At 31.8% G+C, this 15632-nt stretch overlaps 3 protein-coding genes across 3 annotated transcripts; all 3 read right to left on the bottom strand.

Moving 5' to 3' along the window:
* Positions 1-156: 156 nt before the first annotated feature.
* LOC122307701 (dehydration-responsive element-binding protein 1E-like) lies at positions 157-1138 on the bottom strand. The gene has a single exon (XM_043120745.1). It carries the CDS (start codon positions 938-940, stop codon positions 296-298), a length of 645 nt encoding a protein of 214 aa, XP_042976679.1. The 5' UTR covers positions 941-1138; the 3' UTR covers positions 157-295.
* Positions 1139-3227: 2089 nt separating this feature from the next.
* LOC122307723 (dehydration-responsive element-binding protein 1E-like) lies at positions 3228-4241 on the bottom strand. Its single transcript, XM_043120786.1, has one exon. It carries the CDS (start codon positions 4034-4036, stop codon positions 3392-3394), a length of 645 nt encoding a protein of 214 aa, XP_042976720.1. The 5' UTR covers positions 4037-4241; the 3' UTR covers positions 3228-3391.
* A 6012-nt stretch (positions 4242-10253) lies between these two features.
* On the bottom strand, positions 10254-11374 carry LOC122306952 (ethylene-responsive transcription factor ERF027-like). The gene has a single exon (XM_043119538.1). The coding sequence runs from the start codon at positions 11231-11233 to the stop codon at positions 10538-10540; it is 696 nt and encodes a 231-aa protein (XP_042975472.1). The 5' UTR covers positions 11234-11374; the 3' UTR covers positions 10254-10537.
* Between the last annotated feature and the right edge of the window lie 4258 nt (positions 11375-15632).

Below are 15632 nucleotides of genomic sequence, written 5' to 3'. Positions count from 1 at the left end.
GTATCAACAATAATGAAGATTAGACCAGTCACAAAAAGAAATAGTATGTTGGTAAAGTTATAAATGAATTATATTGATTTATGAAGTCATGTTTGATATATGATCATTTAAGAGTGTATCTGACCAGAAATGTAAATTTTTCTAAAAAATAAATGATAAAAATTTCTCTTAAAAAAATTCCATTCTATTTTCGAACATTATACACTCAAATGCTCACCGCATAATATTAAAAAGAAAAATCTATTAAAAATGTTCAACTCTGTTAAAAATTATGCTACTGTAAAAACAGAAACAATTAAATGGAGTAACTCCATAATGACACGTCAGCTGAAGCTCCCACGTCATCATTATAAAAATCATTTCCGGCACAGTAAGGCGGAGGCAAAAGCATCCCCTCTGCCATATCTGCCACCAACCTCCACAATGTCATCCCGCACTCCGCCTCTTCATCCCCAAAGAAAATACTCTTCGGCCACTCCCTCTCGTCTTCATCCGCCGGCGATGTTGATCTGTCCAACGACTCTGCCGGTCGAAACAACTCCGCCGCTTTTGCAGCAGTCCTCTGAATGTCCTTCGCATCCCCGGACGCGGGCACCGGCAGCCTCCACACCGAGTCGGCGAAATTAAGGCAAGCAGACCGACCACGCATCGCTATTGCTGCGACATCGTGAGCGCGCGCCGCCATGTCGACTGTGGGGAACGTCCCCAGCCATATCCTGGACTTCTTGTTGGGCTGGCGCACCTCGCACACCCACTTGCCGGAGTTCCTACTCCTGACACCCCGGTACACTGGGTGCCTGGTTTCCTTGAACTTCTTCCTGCCGGCACGTTTCTTCGGATTCCTGGAAGCCAACAGAACCTCCTCGTCGGAAAAGTTCGGCCCGCGACCATAGCTACTACTCTCGGAGTCTGGGGAATTATAAGGAGAGAAAACATCCATGTATATATGCAGGTGAGATATGATTTTGAAGTAGAACTCTTTCTAAGTTTCTCTCTTTCTCTCTCTCACACAGTGTTTGTTGGAGTAATGAAAAAGAGGCAGCTTACTGAAAAACACTCAGCAGTGATCGATCAGTAAGTATTTATAGCGAGCTTGTGTAATGGAAGTAGAAAGCTGTGCTGTTTTGTGTTTGGATAGAGGTGAGAACCTGTATATATATATATGTTACTAAAGCAGAAGGAGACCGTACACTCACACGGACTGAGGACAGGCTGTGGGAAAAAGCCACGGCTTTTACATACATATCTTCATCTAAACGAAAGCGGCGTGTGAATAATAAAACATAAAACAAGCCAGGTGGAGTGGATTGGGTCAAGAAGTAGCTGTGTTTACCCAGACTGTTGGGTGGATGGTGGGACCTTTTTCGTACGGATGACACGTGGAGAATTTAACTCCTGAAGAGAGATGCAGAGAAAGAGAGGCGGGTGTGGAGCTGGATTTGGATATTTGATATTCCTATTCAAGGGGGGGCAAAGGCTGCCAGATTGGCGAGTCAAAGTTCTCTCTTTCTCTCTCTCGCTGCTTATTATTACTAAAGTTACTTTATTTTATTGTGTATTTGACTCGTTGACTCTCCCTCCTTATCCATTTCCGTAGCCATTGCGTGGATTCCAATTTCTCGCCTATTTTTATATTATTATATATTCCTTTTTTTATATGGCAATTAGCATGCCTTTTGTTTTTTATTATGTGATTTATAATATGTGATATTAGGATGTCCTCTAAATATGCTCTCAAAAAGTGCTTTCTAATGTATTTTGATTTTTTTTTTTTGTTTTTCTGATGTTAAAAAATCACACATAAATTTATTAGTGGTAACTTTTTAAAAAATTTAATAACGAAAACAAAAACTAAAAAAAAAACAGTATGGACACTTTTGGGGGCACGTTTAGAGGACACCCAAGTATTTTTCTTATAATATGATTTTATTACTTATTCATTTTGTCATTAATAAATAAACAAATAAATTCTGTGTTATATATTTGGTAGTTACAAAGTTAAGTTTAAGGTCTGGTTTGGTGACTAAGATGAAATAATATAATTTATTAAAAGTATTGAAACAGTTTGTGAAAAATAGTAAAATTGTTTGAGTTAATATGTTTTTTGAATTTTAGGAAATGAGAGAAAATATTGAATAAAAATATTATAAATTTAAAATATTATTATAATATAATTTTTTAAAATTATTTTTGTTTTGGAATTAAAAAAAATGAACTATTTTTGGTGTTTTGTTTGAAAATTTATGAAAGGTATAATAATTAGATGAAAAAGTTGAAGATTTAAAATTAAAAATATTTGTATTTGTAGTGTTTAAATATTGAGATCTAATGGATTGGGGGGATTTTACTATCTAAACCAGGCCTAAAGTTCAAGACTCAAAAAAAAAAAAGTATTATTTTTTCCTTTTTATTGAAAAAATATTTTTTTAGTGACAAAAAATATCACAAAACCAGTAAGGCGCAGTTTGGATATAAGAAGTATTTTATCTCATCTTATTTCATCATTATAATTTTCTCAAATACCTTATACAAAATAAAATAAAGAATTCATTATTTTCAAATTTTAAACTAATAATAATATTAAAAAATAATATTTTAACGACATTTTATTCAATTTTATCTTAACTTATCTCATCCCAACACATTTTATAAACAGCACCTAAGAGATTTTTTATATGATAGATTATGAGACAAAATATTTATTTATTTTATTATATAATACTAGATATAATTTTAAAGTGTCACTTTATGTGTATTTAAAAAAAGAAAAAAAGGTAAAGTCCACTCTTATATATATATGCCTACTCTCTCTCTCTCTCTCACGCGCACACGCGCGCACACACACTAGCCTAGCTTTACGAATATGCATTTCATGATTGTGCATTTTTGCGTCTCCCTCGCACCAATTTTCCATCTTGGACACAAATATTATCCGCACTCTATAAAAACAAATATAAAAAGTGAAGATTAATGGTCTCATCTTAAATATCCATTCTATTTTTTTGGATGTTTATATTTGGAGTTAAGTTTGTTCTTTTTATGAAACGTAAGGTTGAATTTTTATTTAGATAGAAAATATTATTTTTTGAACGTTTGTCTATAAAAAATATTAGTAATAATGAAGACTAAATCAGTCACAAAAATAAATAATGTATTGATAAAATTTTAAATACATTATTTTAATTTATGATGTCATATTTGATATATGAATATTTCAGAATATATAATGTAAATTTTTTAAAATAATAAATAATGAAAATTTCTCTTAAAAAAATCCATTCTATTTTCGAACATTATACACTCAAATGCTCACCACACGGTATTAAAAAGAAAACTCTATTAAAAATGTTCAACTCTATTAAAAATTGTGTTACTGTAAAAACAGAAACAACTAAATGGAGTAACTCCATAATGACACGTCAGCTGAAGCTTCCACGTCATCATTATAAAAATCATTTCCGGCACAGTAAGGCGGAGGCAAAAGCATCCCCTCTGCCATATCTGCCACCAGCCTCCACACTGTCATCCCGCACTCCGCCTCTTCATCCCCAAAGAAAATACTCTTCGGCCACTCCCTCTCGTCTTCATCCGCCGGCGATGTTGATTCGTCCAACGACTCTGCCGGCCGAAACAACTCCGCCGCTTTTGCAGCAGTCCTCTGAATATCCTTCGCATCCCCGGACGCTGGCACCGGCAGCCTCCACACCGAGTCGGCGAAATTAAGGCAAGCAGACCGACCACGCATCGCTATTGCTGCGACATCGTGAGCGCGCGCCGCCATGTCGGCAGTGGGGAACGTCCCCAGCCATATCCTGGACTTCTTGTTGGGCTGGCGCACCTCGCACACCCACTTGCCGGAGTTCTTCCTCCTGACACCCCGATACACTGGGTGCCTGGTTTCCTTGAACTTCTTCCTGCCGGCACGTTTCTTCGGATTCCTGGAAGCCAACAGAACCTCCTCGTCGGAAAAGTTCGGCCCGCGACCATAGCTACTACTCTCGGAGTCTGGGGAATTATAAGGAGAGAAAACATCCATGTATATATGCAGGTGAGATATGATTTTGAAGTAGAACTCTTTCTAAGTTTCTCTCTCTCTCACATACACAGTGTTTGTTGGAGTAATGAAAAAGAGGCAGCTTACTGAAAAACACTCAGCAGTGATCGATCAGTAAGTATTTATAGCGAGCTTGTGTAATAGCTAGAAGTAGAAAGTGCTGTTTTGTGTTTGGATAGAGGTGAGAACCTGTATATATTATATATGTTACTAAAGCAGTAAAGCAGAAGGAGACCGTACACTCACACGGACTGAGGACAGGCTGTGGGAAAAAGCCACGGCTTTATCTAAACGAAAGCGGCGTGTGAATACAGAAACATAAAACAAGCCAGGTGGAGTGGATTGGGTTAAGAAGTAGCTGTGTTTACCCAGACTGTTGGGTGGATGGTGGGACCTTTTTTTCGTACGGATGACACGTGGAGAATTTAACTACTGAAGAGAGATGCAGAGAAAGAGAAAGAGAGGCGGGTGTGGAGTTGGATTTGGATATTTGGATATTTCTATTCGAGGGGGGCAAAGGGTGCCAGATTGGCGAGTCAAAGTTCTCTCTCTCTCGCTGCTTATTATTACTAAAGTTACTTTATTTTATTGTGTATTCGACTCGTTGACTCTCTCTCCTTATCTATTTCCGTAGTCATTGCGTGGATTCCAATTTCTCGCCTATTTTTATATTATTATATATTCCTCTAAATATGCTCTCAAAAAGTGCTTTCTAATATATTTTGATTTTTTTTTTGTTTTTCTAATGTTAAAAAATCACACATAAATTTATTAGTGGTAAGTTTTTAAAAAATTTAATAACAAAAAATAATAAAAAAAAACACTATAGACACTTTTGGGGGTACGTTTATAGGACACCCAAGTATTTTTCTTATAATATGATTTTATTACTTATTCATTTTGTCATTAATAAATAAAACAATAAATTCTGTTATATATTTGGTAGTTACAAAGTGAAGTTTAAGGTTGGTTTGACGAGTAAGATAAAATAAGATAATTTGTTAAAAGTAATAAAATATTTTGTGAAAAGTAGTAAAATTGTTTGAGTTAATATGTTTTTTAAATTTTAGGAAATGAGAGAAAATATTGAATAAAAATATTATAAAGTTAAAATATTATTATAATATAATTTTAAAATTATTTTTGTTTTGGTATTTAATAAAAATTGAACTATTTTTGGTGTTTTGTTTGAAAATTTATGAAAGTTATAATAATTAGATGAAAATGTTGAATATTTAAAATTAAAAATGTTTGTATTTGTAGTGTTTGAATATTGAGATTTAATGAGTTAAGAAGATTTACTATATAAACCAGGCCTAAAGTTCAAGATTAAAAAAAAAAAAGGATTTTTTTTCTTTTTATTGAAAAAATATTTTTTTAGTGACAAAAAAATCACAAAACTAGTAAGGCGCGGGTTGGATATAAGAAGTGTTTTATCTCATCTTATTTTATCATTACAATTTTCTCAAATACCTATACAAAATAAAATAAATAATTCAATATTATCAAATTTTAGAATAATAATAATATTAAAAAATAATATTATAACGATATTTTATTCAATTTTTATTTTAACTTATCTCATCTCAACACACTATATAAACGGCACCTAAGAGATTTTTTATATGATAGAATATGAGGCAAAATATTTATTTATTTTATTATATAATACTAGATATAATTTTAAAGTATCACTTTATGTGTATTTAAAAAAGAAAAAAAAGGTAAAATACACTCTTAAACAATAATTTTTTTTATATGTAAATCTCAAACATAATCATTTTCTTTTTAAAAAAATTGCACAAAATACAAATCTTGCCAATAGGTCATTTTCAAAAGAAAAATGCTAGATCTCCTATTGGGGGATTCTGTTGGAAGCTACCGGCTTTATTTTTTTTCTTAATGTTTAAGTAAAAATTATTTAATATTATTGTGAATTTTTTATATTTTTTTAAATATTTAAAAATATAAAAAAATAATGTGAAAAAAAATTATAAAAAAAAAATTTAACCTAACGAAAACTTCCAGCAGTGACCGTAGCATTATCCTCAAAATCGTTTACTCGGTCAAATAGTTAAAAAATAGGAAGGATCGTTAGAAACGGTGCAGCCTTCGAACTTTCTAGGAAGCTTAGCGAAACAAGGCAGTCTGTGTCCGAAACAGCGGAGCAAGAAGACACGTGGCACGTTTGAATCAAACAAAACAAACGCACACCTTTTCGACATGACGTCACACTGTTCTCTCAACCACACAACACGGTTTACACTTTACAGTACAGCCGTTTTTAAGAAAACACAAGATCAATGAGCCGGCAGTTTCCCCACGGAAACGCGTTGCCGAACAACCCTCTCTCGACAGCTCCCAAAATATCTGTTTTTTTTTTTTTGAATTTCAAATTTCATTCTCAAAACTTTAATTTTATTTTAAATATTATTTATTGTCCTTCTATTTATTATTATCTCATTATTTTGTTATAAAATAATTTCATATTAAAAAATAACGAGAAGATAGTAATAGAAATCATTATAAATAATAAAATTTTTATATACAATTATTTTTACATATATTTTACATACTCTTGTACAGTAAAAATTTAATATAATCAATCACATCATTATAATACATAAAGAATACATAAAAATAATTATGTATAATAAAATTATATAAATAATAATTTTCTATTTTAATATTATCTATAGTTAAAGGTGTAATTGATCAACCTCTAGTGGATATATATCTAATTTAATTATTATTTATTTGATTGAATAAACATAAGAGTTTGAATAACTCTTGATTTTGTAACTTACATTGGAAATAAACATTTTTATCGCATGTGAACAGAAGGTTTCTTAACCCAACAGAAACCTGTCATTATGAAAGGAAAAGAAAAGGTTGGAATGCTTTGTCTTTGGATTAGATAGGTAGATTGTCTTGCAATCGGCCGCATTTGGAACAGTATTCCGGATCATGTTAATTGAACCTATCTACATCAATCCTCATCCATCTGTATTTAACTTTAGGCACGTCGGCGACATGACACGTGGTATGCATATTTTTTAAAATTATTTATTTAATTATTAAAAATAATATTACAGTTTTAAAATATATCAATTTTGCGTACATCTTTAAAAAATTATATAAATATGAAATTTATATAAAAAAAATATTTTCTTAATGATGAATCTCACTTTTTTTTTAAATGAATATACGAGATTTGTATGCCTTAAAATTGTATCTAATATTATTATTTAATTACTGAATTTTGTTATATACAGTTATTTTTACATATTTTTTTTATTTCGCTTATATAATTGATCAAATTTATTATTTTATATTAAAAAAATGTCGTAGTCAATTACATATAGTAACTACTTTAGTTAATTATATTAATAGAATGTTCAAGAAATATACAAAAATGATAACTTATAAAATTTTTATTAATTATTATTAGCATCCCAATCCTAACCATACATTAATCAGAGAAATCCCAAAAGATCATAAATATTAAATATCCATTGATTTGCTTCTGTTAATAAACATATCGTCATCTTTGAAATCAACCGAATCTGGAAAAAGATCACAATATTCTATATACTTTATAGAGTTATATCAATTATTATTGTCTTTCTTCGATCGATATGATCTTCATCATTGGTGCTATGTCTCTTTCTGTCTCATAAAACATGCAAAAAAGACATAAGACACACGCACAAAACAAAAGATCAATCAGTGCATGAATAGATCAACCATGTGTGTATATATATATATATCTTCTATATTGAGAATAACTCACCGTATAATACAGTAAAAATACCGGACTGCTTGTAAAATCTTCACGTGATATATTTCTTTCTTGTGGGTAGGTTGTGATCAAAAGATACTTTCCTTGAAAGTTCTTGAAATTAAAACATCAACAAATTTCTTTTCTCTTTATTATTATTATTATTATTTATGTACGATAAGTGTTATAATTATGAAAATTTTTCATAAAAATAAATTTATAAATTGACATAAATTAATGTGATACGTTAGATTTATATGATAATAAAAATAAATTTACAATTATGTTAAATTGCATTAATTTATAGGTTTATTTATATAAAAAAATTTTATAACCAAAGTAATTCTATATATGTTCATAGGTAGGCTTATTGAATAAATGTGTGGTTGCGATTAAATGGATCTGAAATATGAAGTTGAAGGGAATAAAACCCACATTTAAAAAAAATTAAAACAATGTATAAATCGATAAACTTGAAGTATCTCATAAATTAATTAGGTCATTCACCTATTTATGCCAAGATATTGATTAGGGTTTATTTCATTAATCAACCATCATAAAGCCGGTAGGTAGCGCTAGCAAATGTCTCCACTTTCCGTAATGGTCCCTTCGCACAAAATAATTAACCGTTTGTCCCAAATCTCAACTAGGGGTGTGGTCCTGGAGGTCAGAAAATTTTGGTCCATTATTTTGTTAAATTGGACCGTTAGTTATCAATTTGGTCAGTTCCTAAATATTTTTTTCCTTTTTTTTTTAAAAAAATTAATATAAAAATTAATTAAATTAATAAAATTAAAAGCAGAGATCTCTTTAACATTTTATGTCCGTTTAATGAATATTAAATAATTTTATTATTTATATGATTAGTGATGATCCTTTAAATGAAAATTACATAATTAATTTATATAACTACTATATAAAATAAAATTATATATAATATTTAAATATATATATATATATACATTCAGTTCAAACTTTTGCATATTTTAGGAAGAGAAATTATATATATAAGCCTCAAATGCATAAATTTTATGCGAATCCTTTGTATAAAAAGAGAGAAAAAAGAAGAAGAAGGAAACTCTATTATAATCTTTATAGGACCTACCTACATTTTTATAAAAAAATTTATACAAAACTTAAAAAAATTTGATATCTATACCTACCATTACTCTTCCGCGAAATGCTGTCCTCCATCTTTGGCACAAATCTTGCCTCGTCTCTAAAGTTTGACCACCCTAGCCTTGACGGCTGGTAAGTTTAGGTATTCGTGGACAAGAAATTCACAATGATATGAAGATGTTTTTTCTTCGTCCGGTGGCCCGGGAACAGTTCTGTACTGTTTGTCTTCTTCCGCCTTTGACGGTTAATTTCTTTTTCAACTGTTTTATTTTTCGATGATTAACTTATTTATATGGAGTACGAGAAGCGTAACTCATAATTTTGTTGTCATCCTCCTCCTATTTATTCAGTAGGCCAGTATGAAGATTATTTGTCATTAAACATAGCATACGTGATTAAATTAAGAAAAATAATATTTATAGTCATGCATGAATTTGTAAACATCACATAATTCTATATAATCTATTGATTCTCTTACTATAATTGAAAACAATTTGCATGAACAGTTAGGTCCTACATTCGCCAGTAATCACTTACATGTGCATGAATAGTAGGTCCACAAAATAGTATATTAAAATGTTATGTTGATGTTTCACATTTCAAAACTATATTATAATAAGGCACAAACAAAGAACATGGGTGAGATTTCATTAATGAGTTTAATTTTTCCATCTTTCCCATTGCAAATTAGAGTAGACCCTGCATAGTTGCTAAATTATCATGAATTATAACGTCAATTAAGGTGTCGTTTGGATAGTGAGTTGAGATAAAAATTGAAAGTTGAGTAAAATATTAATAGAATGTTATTATTATTTTGAAATTTGAAAAAATTGAATTATTTATTATATTTTATATGAAAATTTGAAAAAATTGTAATAATGAGATAAAATGAAATGAAACACTCATTATATTCAAACCAGGCCTAAGAGCACTTTCAATGAATTTTTCATTCTATCATTTAAAATATATCTCCAAAACTCATTTTTTTTATTTTACATACTGATTTTTACAATATATCATATATCAATTTATCTATTTTTTCTTCATATCATTTTAATATTATATTTTTTAATATTTTTCCTTCAATGAAGAATTAATAACAGGAGAGAGAAACTAATTTAAAATGCTTATAATGATGAATAGTTTTCTCCCCATCTAGTGAGTTTCTATAGTAAAATATAAAATGAAAGATGAAATACAAGATCTATTGGATGATACTTTTGATATAATTTCTTTTTATTTTAAAGAAAATTGTATTATAGAGCATCAATTGAGAGTGATTGGTGTAAAAGAGATTTGCTCTTATATTTATAAAAGTAATACTATATATAAGTAGATTGTGTAATTTTTTTATTTGTAGATCTTGAAACAAAGTAAGAACTCTACAAAAACCATGTAACCCTTCTGGTTAAGTTACAAACTGCTGCAGTAACACAAAACCCAGCAAGAAGGAATTGAAGGAAAAAAAAAAAACCCACACATACTGTGCAATGGAGAACATGACTGCTCAAACTGTTCGATGAATACAGACCAGTACCTGACAAAATAACATGTATGTTTCATCTTCAGATTTAAGGTACCCTTTATGCATAACTCCATAAATTATCTACATCCGAGTCCTCCGAGCACTTCGATTCTATCCTCGGCGGGCTCACGAGCATCCCCTCTGCCATGTCCACCAGCAACTTCGGCATGTTCAAAAGCTCTTCCTCGTCGATGAACTCCTCGCCCATCAGACCGCTACTACCTGTCGTTATCTCCTTCTCCGATGGTCTCGTTTCCGGATATTCTTCCGTACTCTCCGTGTCCGGCTTCCTCGCCATGGCCTCCGCCGCACTCGCCGCCGCTGCTTGTATGTCGCTCGCCGACGTCGAAGCCGGTGTCGGGTACCAAACGATGGAATTCGGAAAGTTCAGGAAGGTATCGGGACCCTTCAAGGCCAGCACCGCCACGTCGTACGCGGCAGCCGCCATCTCCGGTGTCGGGTACGTACCGAGCCAAATGCGCGTAGTTTTACGTGGCTCCCGTATTTCGGACACCCATTTCCCACTCCGGCTCCGTACTCCCCGATACTTTGGGCTCCCACCGGAGGCGGCCTGTTGACCCGATGATACGCGAGGAGATTGATCGGGTCTCGGTGATGGGTCTTCAAATGCTGTGGCGGTGGCCGTAGCAGAAGGACGTGGCGTAGTCTCCTCCTGGCGCACGTTAGTAGTGAATGTGAGAGCAACTTGTGGCTGTGGATGATCGGGGCGCACGTTAACAGGATTATTGGCCATGTGAGAGCACCTATCTACATCTATACGTATACACACACTTGTGTGCACGTTAGCTAAAATATGGTCTATAAATATACAAAGATTTATGGTATTGGGAATTTGGTTCTTTTTTGTTTCGGTTTTCTGAGCATTTTGGGATATTGGGTTTATTTAAGAGGAAGGGAAGAATGCGTGGGAAATTCGTGGCTAACAGTAATTTTGGGGACATATGGGACTGACCAAAAGTGGGCACACGTCAATATTAAGCGCAAACTAGCAATTAGCTGTAACCGAGTCCTGTCATGAACATCTCCTTTTCATTTGGAACGTAACCAAATATTTATATAAATATGAATATATATATATATATATAAATTTTATGTGTAGTAATTTTTATATATTTTATTAATGTGATTGATTGTATTATTTTTTTAATATAAAATAATTATTTTAATCAATCATATCAACAGAGTGTATAATAAATATGTAAAAATAATTATATATAATAAAACTCATAAATATTTATATATATATCGATATAAATGTATTAATATGTGTGTCTGTGTGTTGAATTTTGAACTGAGATTTGGTTGTCAATATTGTTGGCTATGATTAAGTCACCCCACTCTTTAATTATCAGTTGCCTATACAGATTCGTATTAAGTACGACTTTTTATGGAGTATTAATATTGTATTTTTGTAGATACGTTATATTATTGTTAGAAAATATAACTACCAAATATATTTCATCATAAATTTATATATTTGTGTTTATACATAATACATTGGTGTTTATACATTAGTTATTATTATATAGTGTTACATGGTAGTAATAGTTAATAGTAGTGTTTACATATATTAAACTATTATTAGTCAATTTATATTATAGTATAAGTATATTATTTTATAATAATTTGCTCATACTAATATGTTATTGAATTTAACTAACCATATAAGTTATAGTTATATAAAAGATATATGATCAACATATAAAAAAATATGTACAATATCAGAGTTGGAGTCAGTACATCGCTAGCTACCTTCTACTTTAATTCCGACTTTTTTGATGATAAAAACTCCGAGTTATCAGGTTGGAGTAGAATCGGAATTGTATTTTCGGATTTTTACTCAGTCGTAGCCTCATATTGCTCTTAACAGTCATCTAAAAAGGCATAAATAAATCAAATATATTTTATTTTATTAAAATAATCTATTTACAAATTCATTTATTGATCCATCTATATTTTGTGTCTTTCTGAATTATAATTAATCTATAAATAATATGTATATAGTCATTAAAGCTCAAGAAGAATATAATTAGGCTTATTCATTCTCAATAGATTTATTGCAAATTCAGTATTTGAAGGCTTGGATTTTAATTTTTACAAAATTGATACATGAATTTTAAAAGATTTACAATTAATTATCAATCTTCCTTAAATACTAACAAAAAAAATAAATATCGTGTGACCTTATTTAAACATCTAAATATCTAATATATATATATATAAACCGTGAAAATACATATGCTGCCATTCCTTTTCTTGTTCAACCTCCCCGAACACGGATTTGAAACACGGGGCAACGTTGATAAAAAACTTCCACATGATTCTGTTAAATCTTAAATGTAGTTCACATGATTATCTTTTTTCCTTATAGGTGGTCGTTGCCCGTAAAGATTGCAGCCATGCATGTGACGTGCGGCTGTGCCTTTCATATCTCGTCTTATCATTCTCCATCTTCAAACCTTGTTTGCAGCTCTGCTTACCCACCCACCTAGCTAGCTCTCTCATTCTCATCCAAGGAGACCCTCGAATATTTGAGTTCATCACCAACCCATTTTCTCTTGCAACAAAAGTTAAAACACTTCGATTTCAGAGTATAAATCATGGATGACTGGTACATTACGTACCCTAGATTCATATCATATGTTAGAGCCCAAAATCAGTACTCTGAACTAGTACTGCTTGATTTGGCTGATAATGGGAGCTTTGATGGCAACTTGTATGATTGTATCCTCCAGATCGAGAACCCTGATCAACTCCACAACCAGCAGGTTAGCTTTTCCTTCGAGAACCCTATCGAAGGCTTTAGTAGTGAATTGCTTGATAAGAGTGCCAGCTAAAGCCTTGTCAGAGCGAACAAACTGTTCCTCAATTGCCTGCATTAATTCCTTAATTGTAGCGCAATCACCAATAGAACATCTAATGTTCTTACTCATGCGAGACTTTATGAGCATTAGACTTAGGCGATTAGATCGCTCCCACCACTGGCTATTTTCAATAACTTCCTGTGCATCCGCATCCGTGGCAGCAGGTGGTTGCTCCACACGGAGTGCATAGTCAAGGTCCATATACCCCAAGGTAAATTGAACTAATCTTTCCAGTCAGAAAAAATTAGTGTCATCAAGCATTGGAATAAAATAAACATCATCAGCTAAAGATTGTGGTACAACAGCTGCAAAATCAAGAAAAACTTTAATGTTATGAATTCAAGTAAATTTTAACCTTCCTGTGAGAAAAGGTTGCATAACAGCATAAATTTACTCATCTTTATTTATAAGACAAATTATTCCAAATATTAACAAATAAAACTATCTACACCTATAGGCAGAAGATAAATTTAACTGGTAATACCGAAAATCATTTTTTTATACTAATTAAATTACAAAAATTAAAAATTTTCCTGTAGGAATAAATCCTTAAAACCTATGATTTAATTACAATGAGATTCTATTTTTTTTTTATATGTATTCTTTTAAATAATAAGGATGCTGTGGCATTACCTTCATTATTAAAAGAAATACAACTGGACATCTCCTTAAAAAAAAAAAAAACTGTAAATTAGCCCAAAGGCCCAACAATATGAATTGAAGAACCAGAGTCAATCCACCATGAATTTTTAGGAGCATCAATGAAAAAAGATTCATGACACACAAGAGATATAGAGCTACATTTCTTTTCAAGCCACTCTTTATACCTGATGCAACTCTTCTTTACACGTCCCTCTTTCTTATGCCATAGTAGAGAAGATTTTTCATTCAAAAGGTTTCTCTTAATGCCGACTGAATGCAGAGAGAGATAATTCTCTTCAAAATCGGGATGAATATATAATTTAAAAAGGTTATCAACTAAAGTTCCAGAACCAACAGGAATTTTATTCTTAAAAACAGTCATAACATTTTCAAAAAGGAAACTATATCCTTTGATAACAAGTTTGGAAACAGAAATTAAATTTTTACAAAATTTTGGAATATAAAAAATATTATTTAAATCCAAAACATGTCCCGATTTGAGAATCACTCTAAAAACTCCAACTGCAACAACTTGTGAACGCCCTTTATTTCCGGTGAAAACTCAAAGTTCACTTGTTGTTGGTTTCCTTCTGGTGAGAAAACCCTGCAATGTATTCACAATATGAATTGAACTTGAAATTGAGCCCACAAAAAGTTGAAATCATGACCCGGCTTTTCTCTCACGACATAGATTATGACAAAAAAACATTGATCATGAAAAGAACAAAACTAGATTTCAAAAGCTCATTATATGAACAAAAAGAAATACTAATAATTCAAACACAAAAAGGCAACCGCTCTCATACCAAATGTAAGAAAAAGCTGTAATGAATAAAAAAAAAGATCTATAGGATCTTTTACCTCCAGCCATTGTGCTTGATAACGGGAAATTTTCAAATCTACAAAAGAGATTAGAGATTTTGTAGGGAAGAGACTTCTAGTCTTTTGCCTTAGAACTTTTTTGGGTGAGTCTAATGGAAAACACAAGCCCCTTTATATAGGCAAGACTAGGGACCCTCATTTATTACTCCTACAACCTTTAGGCTACCCTCATTATTCCATCCATCACAAAATAGCAAGGGTCACCACTTTATTTATGAAGGGCAATTACCTATGCTTGATAGATGAAGTGTATCATCTTAGATGAAGTGAACCACTTTAGGGAAGACAAAGGTTTTCTAGGAAAACCAAAAGTCTAACATTCTCCCACTTGGTTCACTTAAGAGGTAAAACTGAAATGGCCAAAATAATGCCCTTAATTCTGTTAAGGTATCCTATATACGGACTATGGTGGTATTGCTCTTTATAGTGAACATTTCCCCTCCATGTGTCACAATACATAGTATCCCTTAAAAATACTTTATGAACAACTATTAAAAGTCATTTGGGTCCAACTTAATCACCCAATGGATATGACGAATTCTTTACTTTATGCGCAAAACTAAAACTGAATTCAACTTTATTCTATATAGTAACATGAGAGATTACACTTTAGTTAGGCCCATACGATCCACATGACCTTGAAACTGTTTTACCGGTAAACCTTTAGTCATTGGATCAGCTAACATCAAATCTATACTGGTGTGCTCAATATACACCACATTATATTTGATGCTCTCTCCCACA

This window comes from Carya illinoinensis, chromosome 4, assembly GCF_018687715.1.
Source record: "Carya illinoinensis cultivar Pawnee chromosome 4, C.illinoinensisPawnee_v1, whole genome shotgun sequence".
NCBI classification, from domain to species: Eukaryota; Viridiplantae; Streptophyta; class Magnoliopsida; order Fagales; family Juglandaceae; genus Carya; species Carya illinoinensis.
Note: the sequence above shows the minus strand (reverse complement) of the source record. Positions and strands in the feature narration are given on the sequence as shown.

Coding starts and splice junctions, on each gene's coding strand:
- LOC122307701 (XM_043120745.1), bottom strand. CDS start 940: ATGGATGTTTTCTCTCCTTATAATTCCCCAGACTCCGAGAGTAGTAGC.
- LOC122307723 (XM_043120786.1), bottom strand. CDS start 4,036: ATGGATGTTTTCTCTCCTTATAATTCCCCAGACTCCGAGAGTAGTAGC.
- LOC122306952 (XM_043119538.1), bottom strand. CDS start 11,233: ATGGCCAATAATCCTGTTAACGTGCGCCCCGATCATCCACAGCCACAA.